This window comes from Uloborus diversus, chromosome 8 (assembly GCF_026930045.1).
Source record: "Uloborus diversus isolate 005 chromosome 8, Udiv.v.3.1, whole genome shotgun sequence".
Taxonomy (NCBI): Eukaryota; Metazoa; Arthropoda; class Arachnida; order Araneae; family Uloboridae; genus Uloborus; species Uloborus diversus.
The window spans coordinates 114,145,923-114,160,833 of NC_072738.1; the positions used below are offsets into that span (position 1 = coordinate 114,145,923).

General features: G+C 30.3%; 1 protein-coding gene across 1 annotated transcript in view; it reads right to left on the reverse strand.

Annotated features, from left to right (window-relative positions):
- Positions 1 to 409: 409 nt before the first annotated feature.
- LOC129227296 (pleckstrin homology-like domain family B member 1) overlaps positions 410 to 14,911 on the reverse strand; it is a 120,842-nt gene continuing 106,340 nt past the window's right edge. Inside the window, exons 16-18 of the mRNA XM_054861834.1 lie at positions 10,896 to 11,153; positions 7,120 to 7,340; positions 410 to 2,401 (exon numbers count right to left, since the gene is read on the reverse strand). Of these exons, the coding sequence (XP_054717809.1) occupies positions 7,149 to 7,340; positions 10,896 to 11,153 (450 nt within the window). The 3' untranslated portion in view covers positions 410 to 2,401; positions 7,120 to 7,148. The remainder of the gene's footprint in view (positions 2,402 to 7,119; positions 7,341 to 10,895; positions 11,154 to 14,911) is intronic.

A 14,911-nucleotide genomic window follows, 5' to 3' on the forward strand; every position in this document is an offset into this window, starting at 1 on the left:
CCTGGTAAACTCATTTTTAAAAAAATCATGATTTTCGGCTCGAAGACATTCCAAGTTCTTTTCAGCTTATAGGGAATGTGTTTGGATTTTTTGCATTCTACAGTAACTTTTTTTTTTTTTTTGAAAGCACCTAAAACTTCCATATTCTACTGCACAGTTTCTAGTCCTTAAAAGGTTAAAGAAAAAGTTAAAAACAGGGGATAATAATCTTTTTAATATTAGTATATATATTTAAAAAAAAAAAAAAGCAAAGTAGAACTAAGTTGCAAAAAAATAATGATAGTACCAAAGCTAACAACTACAGAAAACACGCTGAAAGCAAAACAATACACATAATTCCAACTATGAAACAATATACAATATGTACATGTATAACTTCAAAAAAATTCCTGTTAAAAACATCAAAATACTGGCATTGTCCTCATAAATATATAAGACTACAAACTGATCAAAAAGACTGAGATCTAAATTTAACAGCATCATACAATGATTCAGACATGATGTATAGCAACTGTAAATCTTTTTATAAGATAAATATGCAATTAACTAAACTAAGTGCAAACATTATATCAAACAAGATGAATGTCATGAAAATTTACTTGAATGTCTGCACTATTATGATAACCATGATTAGACACTATGTTCTAGCCATGCAGAATAAAACTACAAACAGTTTACAACAGTAAAAGTGTGGGCATGGAAGGGCAGGCCAGACAAAAAGTAGCAGTTTGTTAAACGGTTATTTGCTTTTTTTTCTACATAAAAAACAATCCAGAATTCAAATTAAGAATTACTGGATAGATTCTTAGTCATTTTAATAAGGATATTTTGAAAAAATTGAATGACAAAAATGCATAATTATGCTACATGATTAAATATATCATCAAAAATAACAACTTAATCATGATACATGCAGTCAGAGGCGTCCCAAACGTTTTGGGCAGGCGGGAAATTCTTGATTGGCTGAATGGAGCTCAAAATTTTGCCAAATGGAACTCAAAAATCAGCCAAATAAAATGCCAAATAAGGAAATATTTGGAAGGTCAGGGTGGCCTCGTATCGGTCCCTGCATGCAGTAGCTGAAGTTTACAATGATTTTTTTTTTTCAGGGGATTTTTTAAATATTGCGCATTGTTTTGATCACATCCGTCAGTCACTTTAACAATGTTTTATTTTTTTAAAACTAAATGAAGAATATGTAAGGCAAATCATATGAAAGTGTTAAAACTAAAAATTTGGAGGTAACTAGTATAACTAGCAGATAAACTATCGCCTGCTTTTGAGGTAAGAGACAGTAATAATAACTCAGTTAAGTGTGGCTACACAGCAATATTTAGAAGTTTTCTTTCTTTTTTCTTTTTAATGAAAGTGCATCAAGGGTTCAGACTTCGATCGTGCTTCACTCAAAACTTTAGAAAATCCACTTATATACTTCTGCTTCATTCTGCTTCAAAAGAGACTAAAAAAATAAGCGTACATCTTATTTTTTTTCAAAAAAAAAGTTATTGCATGCTAGCCTGCCCTACAAAAGGAACACTTCTTTGCACAAGCACAGACGTAAAAGATTTGCGACTTGAATGGAAGCATATAATATACTCCTTTAAATCATAAATCCTTTCAAAACAATTAGAAAAAATAGTATCATTCAAGTTCAATATTTTAAATTATTCTCATGCTTGAAGAACAATGTTTACCAAACATTTACAAGTATTTAATATTTCATAAGTAAATGCTGTATCTCTTTTTGAGAAGTTTCATGAACAAATGTACAAACTTATCAAATGCTGAAAGCACAGTTATGAAGATAACTGTTTAGATTTCATTGTTTGGCTAAAGATAAAAAATCAATTTTTAATATAATAGTAAGCAACTTCTAAATAACATAATGAAGGATCTAAAACAACATAGACCATTTAAATCATTGAGATAACTGAATATCTCTTGATCAAAATATTAAATATAGTTGTATTAACTATTATTATGGGCACCAAGTTAAAAAAAAATACACGCATTCAGCATGTAAACTAACATTTCAACAATGCAAGATGAACAAAAACCACAACAAGACGTCCTACAGATTGCACAAATACAATCAAAAAATAAAATGACAAACAAAATGCTTTGTCCAAACTTACAAATCGATGATAAAATTTACAGAATGCTCACATGATTATCTCACATTGGGTTTCAAACATTTAACAAGCCCTAGCAGCTCGGTTCGATACTCTTATACTCTTTGCACGTAATTAGCACTCTTCACAGGAACATACTTTTTAACCGATATGGGTTTCATTAAATGAAATGATACGATGCAATAAGCATCCTTCCCAGGAATTGATTCATGGCACCAGTATACAATAAGTTTCTTTCAACTTGAGTTTGATTCATATGCATAAGTTTCCTGAAACGAAAAAGAAATAAATATACATCTTTATATAACCATTTTAATGATCTAAATAAAAAATTATCATATAAGCTTTGTGCTACAATATGATTAAGGTGAAAAAACAACGTAAATAAAGCACAAATATTGGAGAAAATACAGCATATAGCTATTTCAAGGCTACATCAGAATCGTCTGATTGGTTGTCTCTCCCCCTGCTTTGAGCTCGGAGTGTACATGCTGTTCGCTGATTGGTTGTTTGATGTCTTGTTCCTGCATTTTTATTGGTTGGTCCTCTTTGGTATAAATACCGGTGTCCACCTGCTTGTTGTCAGTTCTCTCGCAACTTCTGGTTGCATTGGTGAGCTTTTAGCACTGATGAAGAGGCTCCATTGTAGCCTTGAAATAGCTATATGCTGTATTTTCTCCAATATTTGTGCTTTATTTATGTTGTTTTTTCACCTTAACCAGTTTAATTATCACATTTCCCTGTGTATTTATTATCCAAGGATTTTCTGTTAAAAATGCGTAAAATTAATAAGCGGCAGATATCTGTGCCTTTCCTTTTCTAAACACTAACGCATTGAATATTAATTTACTGCAGGACTTACCAAGATTTTTTGCTGCTTGTATGGCTGTTTATTTCAGGGTTGGCAAAAACCCGGGTTTTTTTAAAAAAGCCCATGGACCCAGGGTTTTTTGGGTTTTTAAAAAAAAACCCAACTAAAGCTGGGTTTTTTAAAAGAAATGTGTTTTTTTTTTTTTTTTTTTTGTCTTTTTTTAGGGAAAATGTGGATACTTGTAGCATATTGTAGCGTAAGTATAAGGACAAAGCACAAAAATTGTCTTGGGGTAAAAAAAGCTGGAAAATTCAGCGTTTTCTGAAGAAAAGTATAAAAGACGACGAAACCCGAATGGGCAAGTTTCAGATTTTTTAGTTTCCATGATCATCAACAGTTAAGGCAAAGTTATTTCTTGAGTGATAAAATCTACTGTGCCTTTGTTTGTTTTTAATCACCCCATTTTTTTTTTTTTTTGAATTTTACTTTATTGTATTTCATTTTGTTATGCAAAACTACTGTAGAACCTCAAGTAGTTTAAATCTTTTTTACTGAATTCCAGCATAATCAAGACATTTCTTTGAATTTTATGTTTCCTGTTTTTCTATTTCTGTGTACAGAGTAAGAAATATTAAACTTTTTCGTAAGATAATGAAAATACTGTACATCCTATTCTGTTTTCTGTCCGACCGTTTGTAACACCTGTTAATTTCTAAAAAATATACCTTGTTTATTCGAGATTTGTGACGTGTTGGTTTGCAGAAAATAATTCAAATGAAAGCCTTTTAGCTAGAGTAGTTTCATCTGTTCCACAAATATTGAGAAAATCAGACGTGACAGGATTTAGTCAAAATAATTTGAGTTACTTATTGACCAGTTAAAGAAAAAAGTTAAATATATTTATTTAAAATGTTTGGAGTATATTTTTAATGCGTTAAGAATTAATAAATAATATTAAAGTTGAAAATTCATTTTTTATGTCCATTGTCTGTGGTAAAGAACAAATAAAAAAGAAGTTTAAATTGTGAAAGTATTTAAATTAGTTAATTTTCTTTTTAATCTCTCAGACAATTAAAAAAAACCCAAAAGTGGGCTAAATAATGGGTTTTTTAAATGGGTTTTTTTCAAAAAAATCCATTGGGTCCGATCCGGCCAACCCTGGTTTATTTTACACACCTCTAATTCTCCTCTTAAGCGATTCAGGCTAAGTAAAATAAACAACCATATGGTCAAGGAAGAAGCCTCCATTTGCACAAGATTAAACCGTTTGTTCCTTTGCCTTGACTCTTCGGCTTTAAGTAATTAGTGAACTATAATCACCATTTCAAGAAGATATCATTATTCTTTGGATTCATTTTGGTTAATTATTACTCAAAAATTGTTTCTCAAAAATTATTACTTCACTTTTTTAATTTGTAAGTTAAATCAAAACAACTTTGTTTTTATACACTTTATTTTCCACTGATCAGATGATGATGTTTTTCTTCAGGCAAATATTACGACCTACGGATTATAGGCCTACACAGATAATGTGCAGAAAAATACGCAGGGTTAAAAAATATGATATTTTCGAAAATATCAAAATATCTGATATTTTGATATATATCCAATATTTTCAATCAGCTCAAACTCAAGTCTTCAAAATAGTAAATGCAACTTCAAAACACTCTTTATTTTCTTATATTGTTATTACAATATGTAGACTTAAAATTAAGGTTTCTTTTATTATTTATATCTAGCATTTCATTTGACATTTTAATCAATTTTAATGGAATTAATTTAGCATTAGCTGTTTTGCTCATTTTTCTTCTGTTAGCTAGTTTTACAGTTATAATATGATTGAGAAACAAAAAATATATGTATTAGTTGGTGCACAGTCATAGGACATTTTCTTTTTTTCTGATCAACGTTTAATATTAAATTAACCACTTTTAATCAGAATTAAAATTGTTACGTTGCTAATAATTTTATTAATATAAAATAAAAAACCAATACTATATTACTTTGTTATATTAATGATATAATACATCTTAAAAATATAGTACGTATCTTTTTCGTTCTTTTAAAAAATAAATGAACAATAAAACTATGATTAAATAATTTTTATATTGAAAATACCGTGGTTGAAAAAATAAATATTGAAAATATCAAAATATCATGATATTTTCAAAATAATTATTGGATATATATCTTGATATATATCATGATACATATCGATTGATATTTATCAGAAACCCTGAAAATATGGTAAATATAATAATATCAACACACTTTCCCTTTATACACTTTGATAGCTGCTGACATTCTGATTTAACATCCAGGAGATGATATTGAGGAACAGATTTTTTCATTGCTACAGGGAAAATCGGAATGTTGTAACTATTCCTCTAAGTAAAATCATATGCAAGTTCTTTAGGCAAGCCTGGATCTACGTGCCTTCAGACAATGCAGTGAAGGGGGTCCACACTACAGAGGAGCCACGGCTCGAGAAACCAAAGAATATTTTGAAAAATAAATAAATAGCCAACACATTCATTTTTCAAGTCGAAAATATTTATAACTTTATGATAAAAATCAGGAGATTAAAAGTCTCACATAACTAATGAAAACCTTAAAATAGTAATTACAATAAATAAATTAAAACACTTAAAAAACAGAACTCATAATTAACGGGGTACTCATAATTCCGGGGAAAATATTATTGCATTTCAAAACGAGCAACAATCACTCATTTTCCAAAAAAAAAGGAAAGTTATTTGTGAAGGGAGACAAAACAGTGGCAGGTTACGGAGGCCCAAAATTTTTAGTTTTGGGCCTGTCTTTATGCCACATACACATAGGGTAATTTACTGGAACATAAAACGGAAGAATAAAAGTTAATTTAATACATAATATACATTATTTAAAACCAAACTTAATTAACGTTGACAATGCTGTCAGATTTCAATATACTTCAGAAACTACAGATTATTTTCGTTCGCTAAAGTGATATAATGAGGGACAATCTTTGCAAAAATAATTCTGTAAGACATTTTTTTTTTTTTTAAACCAAATTCCCTAAATAAAGAATTTTTTTTGAGATCTTCAAAAACTGGGAGATTTTCAATAGAGATCTTCCAGTTTCAAGTTATATTATAGCGGTGTTCACAGACTTTTTGGGGGGCAGAGGGGTTGTTTTGAGGGGAATTTTTCTCTTTGTGGGGAGTAGGCCTCTCGCTCTTGAGGGGGTCTTCATGGTATGGAGAAGGGGGGGGGGGTGGAGGGCACCAGAAATGAAGCGCAAAACAAGAGGAAAGAAATCATACTATTTTTTTTCAAACGCATCCAAAGACAATAATGACCTATTCTACTTTTCTTTTGTTTTTTCTTCTTACAAGTATTTTCATAACAACATAAATACCCAAATACACATAACTAGAGCGCTGAGTAAATGCACAATAAAATCATCAAAATATGCACTAAAAATGTATTATATGTGCACAATTTTTTTTTCTTACTCATGCAAATAAAAGTTTTTACATCAGAATAAAAACACCGATGGCAATAAATTTTAATTTGGTGATAATATGCACAACAAATGCATTAACATACTAAAGAAGCAAAAAATGCAATGGGGTTGTTTCTTTCAGTCAAAAGTACTACGTTTAGTTTCTAAAATTGATAGAATAAGCAAAAAAAAAAAAAAAAAAAAAAAAAACATGGAGAGAGAAAAAAGCTTTCATTTTCTGAAAGCTTAATTTTTAATGTCCAATTTTGAAAATAAGGCATGGTCTTTATGACGTCACAAATGATGTACTTTGGCGCATATGTTCATCTCGTTTCTATGCTATGATAATTCAGAAGGGAATTAAATATTGCACTCGACGCTTGCTGTCAACCATATAATTGCCAGTACACGTGAGTAAAAATGCAAACTAAATATTGCGCTCTTTGAATGGCATTTCATCATTTGTGATGTCATCAGCAGAAGCGTAAACAATGAAAGCGCACTACTCAAAAAAAAAATTTTTTTCAAACATTAAACTTAGTCAAATTATCTAGAAAATGGTCAGACCCTCTGTTCTTTCAAAAAAAAAAAAAATTTAAAATTTCAGAAACGAACCCATTGAGTATGCAGATATGCAATTGCATAGAACTGGGGTGCTACTCATAACATTCAATGAAAAATCCACTCACAAGTTTCCATTAGCATTTCATGATATGGTTCATTCTGCCTCGCCTAAGAAATCTAGATAACCTTCAGCACCAGTAAATATTACATCTACCCAGATTCTCATGGCTTCAGGAGAAGGAGCCATAAGGTAGTAAACTCTATCATAAGTTTTCACGCAGAAAGTAGATTGTGGATTTGGACTTTTCACAGAATGAAGATGGTCTACATAGACTTCCTCTATGTCCTATAAATGAATAAAAGAATAAAAAAGAATACATTATAAAAGTTTGGTATTAAACAATTAAAAAAAAATATTATAGGTGTAATATTTAAATAATATAGATGAAAAACGTGATCTCAGGGGTGAATGTTGCCAAAATTCGCAAAATGGAAGTTTCGAAAATAAAATGGGGCACACCCCAAATTTAATTTTTAAGTAAATAAAAGGATTGAATGCAGAGTTTCATACTCAAAAATAAAAAACTAATTTTCTATGAAACGAAAAGTATTCCAAAATAAAAAAATTTGAATAAACACACTGAAAAACTATGGTGCTTGCGTAAGAAATAAAATTATAACTAATCAAAATTTGTGATTTTTTTTTAAATCAAAAAAGTTGGATTTTTTAAATTTAAATTAGATTTTTAAAATTTAAATTAGATGTTTTTGATTTTTTTAAATCTTTAAAGATTTGCAGTTAATTACTTTACATTTAAAAACATAATTTATTTGATACAGTAGATGAATCCATTCAGTTTACTTTTAAAACTAAGATAAGTTCTCAAACTATTCAATACATTTTTAAGATTCATAAATATGTTAAAATACGTATGTGATTTTGTTTTATGCTTTGCTTAAAAATAACGTTTCCATCATGATGTATGTTTTAGTGTAAAAGAATCTGTTGAGCAATTACTTTTCTTTACTATATTAGTGATGGTGTATAAGAAAATCTGCACACTTTTGTTTGGTTCTGTACTGAATTGAACTGTAATTTTGGAGTAAAAGCAATATTGCAAGAGTGAAAATATGTTTCATGCACTGAAAGAGGGATCTATGTAGTTTTGCTTGTTGAAGTTAAGATTGTATAATGTGGTGTAGTTAAATTTAGAGCAACACAGTTTGAAAATTCAAAATTAATTTATCAGTCATGTAGCCCAAACAGGATGAAAAATACTGAAATTGCTAGGCTGTGTGAACTAACACAACAATGTTAGTATATTTTACTACAACTGAAAGCTCTCCCATGTATTTTTGTATCTATACTTTAATTGGATGCATGAAATTAACTGCAACAAGTTGAATTTAACTTCCAAAGTCCCTTCTCTCTCTTTTTTTTTTGCATACAGTACTTTGCTCTCTTAAAAAATACTGAATTCAGTAAAAATACTGAAAAATCACATGTCTGATTCATAAAAATAAATAAACTGATTTTAATTAATGATTTCATTAAAAAATCACTTGATTTAAAGCAACCAACCCTGTAACTAATTGTCTCACTTTAAGGATAATTTACTTTTATCACTAGGGATAAAATAGTGGTTCTCTACTATAATCATACAAATCAAATATACAAAACTCATTTGTCTGAATTTTCTCCATATTTTAACTCATTTGGATTGTTTATTATCTTGTTCTGTCTCACTCTGTTTCAAACTGCTCAAAAGAAATCTGTCAATAGCCTCACCCATGCATAATTTATCATAAATAATAGCCTTTTAACAATATTAGGTTTCTATGGTATAGCGCACTGAAAATTAAACAAATATTCTCCTTGTTTACAACAGTAATGGTTCCGCCTGATGTAAACATAATATACTGATGATCCCATTTTAGAACATTCATTAATTTGAGCAAGTTAATGGTTTTGAAACACCCAAAATCAACTTTTTGCAAACTATGAGTCATTACACAATGTTTGGTGTCATGTGACACTTCAGAAATAACTTTTTAATTTTAGAAATATTTTTTTTAATGTAAAATAAAATGGAAATTGAACTGAAGAAAATTTCGGTTGTGTATAAAACGCAGGCAATTGGAAAAAAAATTTATAAAAAATTCTTAAATTCGAGAAACCTGCTTCGGCAAAACATAAAACAAAATACAACACACACACGCACATAATAGTAAACTAAAATATAAATACAACACTAAAAAGTACAAAATTTCATTTGTTCATTGGAATGTCATTTAATGTGTGACATTAAAATCAACCTCTCTCTGAAGCACATGAAACATTTTTTTTAAAGAACTTTGGAATCCTTTTTTACAGCTTGTCAGATATCTGAAATTTTTAATGTACCCGGGATAAAATGAGACATTATTTACTGTGTTTCTAAAAAGCGGGTTCTGATTGATCATCCCAATTAATTTCAATATAAATTTGTGCCCATAGTATTAAAAATATAAACTTAAAAAATTGATTAGAAGTCAGTAAATAACATTTTTTTATTCGTTACTCGTTACTAATTCAATTGTTTTAAAATGTTGAACCTTAAATAACCTATTCAGAACATAGCAAAATATGAATCATCAATGTAATAAACAGGTTTCCAAAGAGATTTTAGTTTATCCCTAGAGAAGAAAAGGGATTTTTATTTTAATATTTCAAAGTTAAAGTTAAGGATGCATGGATTAATCGGTAGCAATCAGTTCCTTTGCAAACTATTTAATAATTGGGCAGTTTTTGTCGATTAATCAGCTGAAAAAATATTTTAAAAATTAGAATTGCTATTACCTAGAACCATAAACTTGCTGAATGAATTTATTACACATAACCAATAATTTCTAACACTAATTTTAGTGCCACCATTTGATACAAAAGTTACATTGTAACTTTTGTAAACAAATCATCCTGAACAACATTCATACACAAAAAAAAAAAAAAAAAAAAAAACCCAACGGATATAAAAAAAAAAGTCGCAGAGAAAATTTAAAATGAAATTTGAAAGGAAAAGGGGGATCAGATTTTGAAAAAGCGGACTTTTAAGGGGGGAAACCAGCTTAGGAATTAGACATTTTAGTGTTTTTCGTGAATTTTTTTCAACAGGGAAGGAATAATCAGAATTTGTTCAAACTTGAATGACATTTTTTTTCATATTTTGAAATACTTTTTGTAATTTTTCAAGTCATTTCTGCCAGAAATTGGAGGAGTTAGAATATGATGTCCATGGATGGTTGCCATCCAAGCTTTTTGCTGGCGTGCATTCCTAAAGTCACAATTTTTATCCGTACTCATTACAATTTTTTTATCGTTAACAACATATTTCCTCAGAATATGAACCTAATTTTGGTTTAAAAAATATAAAATTTTATGCTTTTGAAGTGTTTAATCACAAAATTCACGTTCTTCTCCAATTTTTGTTCACCTTTTATGCATTAAAAAATTTCTTTAATAAAATATCATCCCAGAATTAGGTTCATATAGAGTGAAGAATATTTACACAAAATTTGCACACCAGTTGAAAAAAAAGTCGTTTCGATAAAAACGCAATTGAAAAAAAGACTGCTTTGAACATTTTCAAATCTTTAGTTTTTTAAGAGCTTATAGCATTAGAGAGAGAGAGAGAGAACTAAACAGAATTTTGAATTGAAATTTTGGCGCAACATGTTCTTGAATAGTTCTACTAACATTTTACGACATTAAAAAAAAGGATTTTTTTATCTGTCTAAACTGGTTTCCCCCCCTTAAGGACTTGAAACTTAAAATGAGCCCTTTAGCTAGAAAAAGAAAAAAAGGAACCAATAAAGAGTACAGAGTAAAGGTACATTTACGTAAGGTATTAAAAAATATATTTACCTTAAAATTAACACCTCCTTTAAGCTTTGTTTCTCCTTTATCACTATAATACAGTAAAGCCCTCTGGATGCGATCAAACACAAACCAACGTTTCCTCCATGTCTTCCATGCTCCTCCCAGCTTATGCAAGTAGCCATGACACGAAGAGGACGTTAAATGAATATGAATACACAGCTCAATCTGATGACCTGCAGATTCTACATGCTGCCGCAAATCAAATTCTGCATTTCGTACAGGCAAGTATCGAGTTAATGGACGCTGAAAAGAGAAAGAAATTACTATCAGCCCCACTTAATTAGGTAACGGATAACAAATAACCCACTTATAGGAATAAAACCTCTCGGAACAATATATTTCCCCATAGACACAATGTTAAAGATCCCTGCTTTATTGAACAGTTTCCCCGGATAATCGAATAATATTGATGAGCTTTCATAAATGTTTTTTCTGAGAAAATTTTTGAATAAATTAAGTATGAATATTTACTGACAAAAAAAATATAAAGTAATATTTTTCTGCGACAACGGGCACGGAAAAAACATTCATATTCCATAAAACATTTCCAATGTTCCATCAAATTTCTTTTTTCTTTGCCATAACAAAAAAAAACTAGTATGTTGTGGCCATCACGAAACTTTCTTCTATATTTTTCTTTTTTTTCTGATCCCTCCCCATGCTTGACGAGGAAGCAATATTCCCAACAAAAACCAAATTACACATGAAAAAACTTGACGACCATCCCAATGTCTGCATTATTGCAAAAGCAAAGCAAAGAGCGAAAATTGAAAGTTATTTTAAAAGCCTTGCTTGAATTAATTACAAATATTTTATTTGTTAACAAACATAAGATGGCAACAGTTAAAAATTTTAAATCATTGAGATAATATTTCCGATCATTTCCATACAATTAAAATCACGAGAAATACGCAGACGACAATCTATTACGATTTATCTTTCTTATTGTTGCATTAATAAAGCTATTTTTATTCGCAAAAAAAAAAAAAAAAAAAAATCAACACCTCTTGGAGCGATTGGCGTCAAAATTGAACCAAAGCCTGTTTACGTATGGATTCACATATATTCCAAATTTCAACCAGAACGTAGCATTACTTCTTGAGATAGGGTACTCACAATGGAAAAAAAGAACGGGCGATTGCGCTACCCCCTTTTTAGCTGTTGACACAAAAATAAAATCAGTTCTTATACCCACTAAGGGCTACTTGCCGATAAATTTTTCTTTCATTCCGTTCATTATTTCTTGAGATACAGCAGTCACAATTGACGACAAAAAACGTTCTATAGCTCAACCCCCGTTTGAGTTATTGACACCAAAATTGAATCAGCACCTGTTCCTGTTAATACCAACATATGGACCAAATTTTGTTTGATTCCGCCAGTAACTTCCTGAGGAATAGCAAGCACGCATAACTCGAAAAACGTCCCATTGCTCCACCCCCCTTGGAGGAATTCGCGCCAAAAACTAATGGGCACAAGTTCACATAGGGGCACATATGTGTACTAAATTTCGTTCGATTTCATGCGGTAGTTTTTGTTGTAGAGCGGCCACAAAAAACTGGTCACACACAGACGTGACACACATACATACACACACACACACACACACACACACACAGACAGACAGACATTTTCCAAAAATGGTCGAAATGGACTCAGCACACCTCAAAACGTTCGAATCCTTCGAAATTCGAAAATTTGCACGAATCCAATACTTTCTTCTATATATTAGATATAGAAGAAAGTAAAAAGATAAAACACTCGATAAATAAACTAAACAACACAAATAAATTTACACATTTTAAAGGATAATACATTAACAAAAAAAAATGTAAAACACGATAAACTAGGAGGGGAAAAGGGAGTCAAAAAATTGTATTCCCAAAAAGACTTTAAGCAAGCAATCCACTATATAGTCTATGGGCCGAGTGCAAATATCGTTCAAGTTCGTTTACCAATCTTAGGGACTACGTGAACTTGCTTGAAATCTATTATAAATGATGAACTCAATAGAAAAATACAATGTTCACAAGCTGGAATTGTCTCATTAAGTTTTAATTAGTAATTGAAATAGGAACTATGTTCCGTGGACTGTTAGCACTTACACAAAAAAATTTGTCTCTAGATGGCGCTATTAAACACAATATTTATAATCTAAAAATTTAATAAACAGTTTTCCAACCGAAATTTTACTGTTTTGCTCAATTTTTCGTTGCAAAATATATTAATACGTTTTAAATTACTTACTTTCGCTTAGTAATTTTGTAACTAAAAGGAAATCAAAAATTGTATCAATCCGCAGCTCTGAATGATCATCATCTCAAGATTTCGTTTATTACACTAGAGCCAGCGCACATAGACATTGTTAAGTACAAAAAATTAGAAGGCACTTTACTTCACAAAAAAGACAATAATGAATCACCGAATAGCAATAATTGACCTACAAAATCTTAAGAACATAAACAACTCTAACAGATGCCTTCGATGTTTGAAAAATATTATAAAATTAAACATTAGCAGACGATAAATTGAAAACTAAAAAGTATATTTCATATCACGATGTTTTATCTTTTCCTTTTTTAATAATTTTGCTTTTTGATTACAGACGATATTTTGAGCTCATTTTTAGCCTACTTTCTCGTCAAAGTAATATAAAATAAGAAAGGACATAAAAGGTGGTTTACTGTGCTAAGGTTAATGTATCGTAAAAATATTGCTTAGTACAAAAAATAAGTCAAAAAAATAGATACAATAATTAAATAAATATCAAATTCAAAAGTAGGGGTTTGAGATGGGGAAAATATTTGTCTGTCGGTCGACCTATGTGCTCCCCCCCCTCCCCCTTCCCAAAAAAAAAAATAACAAATCGCTCGATTCAAACAAACTTTTTTACTTCCTTTTTCAAAAAAGGAAGTATTGTATTCGCGAAAAAAAAATTTCACTCAAAAATTACCTCAATTTCCATTTTGCTCAGCCCCGAATGAATGTTGAGTTTTTTTTTTTTCGACTCGACCTCACGTGGATAAGTGCCTAGACGCACGAAATATCCATTTTGACGATTCCCGAGTTAATTACAGCGAGTTTTCTCGTGACGTCCGTACGTACGTATGTATGTGCGTATGTGCGGATGTGCGTATGTATGTCGCATAACTCAAGAACGGTATGTCCTAGAAAGTTGAACTTTGGTACGTAGACTCCTAGTGGGGTCTAGTTGTGCAACTTCCCTTTTGGTTGGTTGCATTCGGGTGTTTCTAAAGGGGTCTTTTGCCACTTTTTTGGAGGAAATCATTGTTAATTTCGATGTAAACTCAAGTGGTGTTATAATTTGGAGGACACTTGGCAATATATCGCCAGTCTTTTGGTCGCCAAGTTTACAAATTTGGCGATTTTTTTTAAATCTGGTTTCTATCGCCACTGTTGGTGATATTCAGAGAGTAAACTACTGAATAACATTAAAATTGCCAATAATGGGGAAATTACATTAAATTGGAGTAAAAGGAAGTCGTCTTTCTTTCTTTTTTTTTTTTTTTTAAGATCTTCCCGATGACACCTCATTCCGGTATTTCATTTTTTGATTTGAATATTTTTTCGTTCAATTTTGAACAGTTCAAAGGACTTTATATTAGCGCTTGCGGGAAAAATTTAAGGCAAATATAAAATGCGAACTTAAAGACGGATTTGTTTAAGAAAAAACTTTGTTGGAAAAAGCTCTTGATGAGAATATTTTTACAAAAAAATTTTTAATTAGCCATTTAAGGGCAATTTTTCGACAATTAATTTTTTCTTTTTTTTTAACATTAACGACAACGCGAAAAATTATTTTATGTCACCAAAAATTGACAAAATGGAGTAGATTCTGAATACATTCTCAATTTTTGGTGACAAGAAATAAAAATGAAAGTTATTAATAAATGTAGAAATATCATATCTCATAGACTTAACATTGATGAAAGTCAGAGATTAATATGACTGAATCAAAATGAAATGAATTTAAAGCGCAA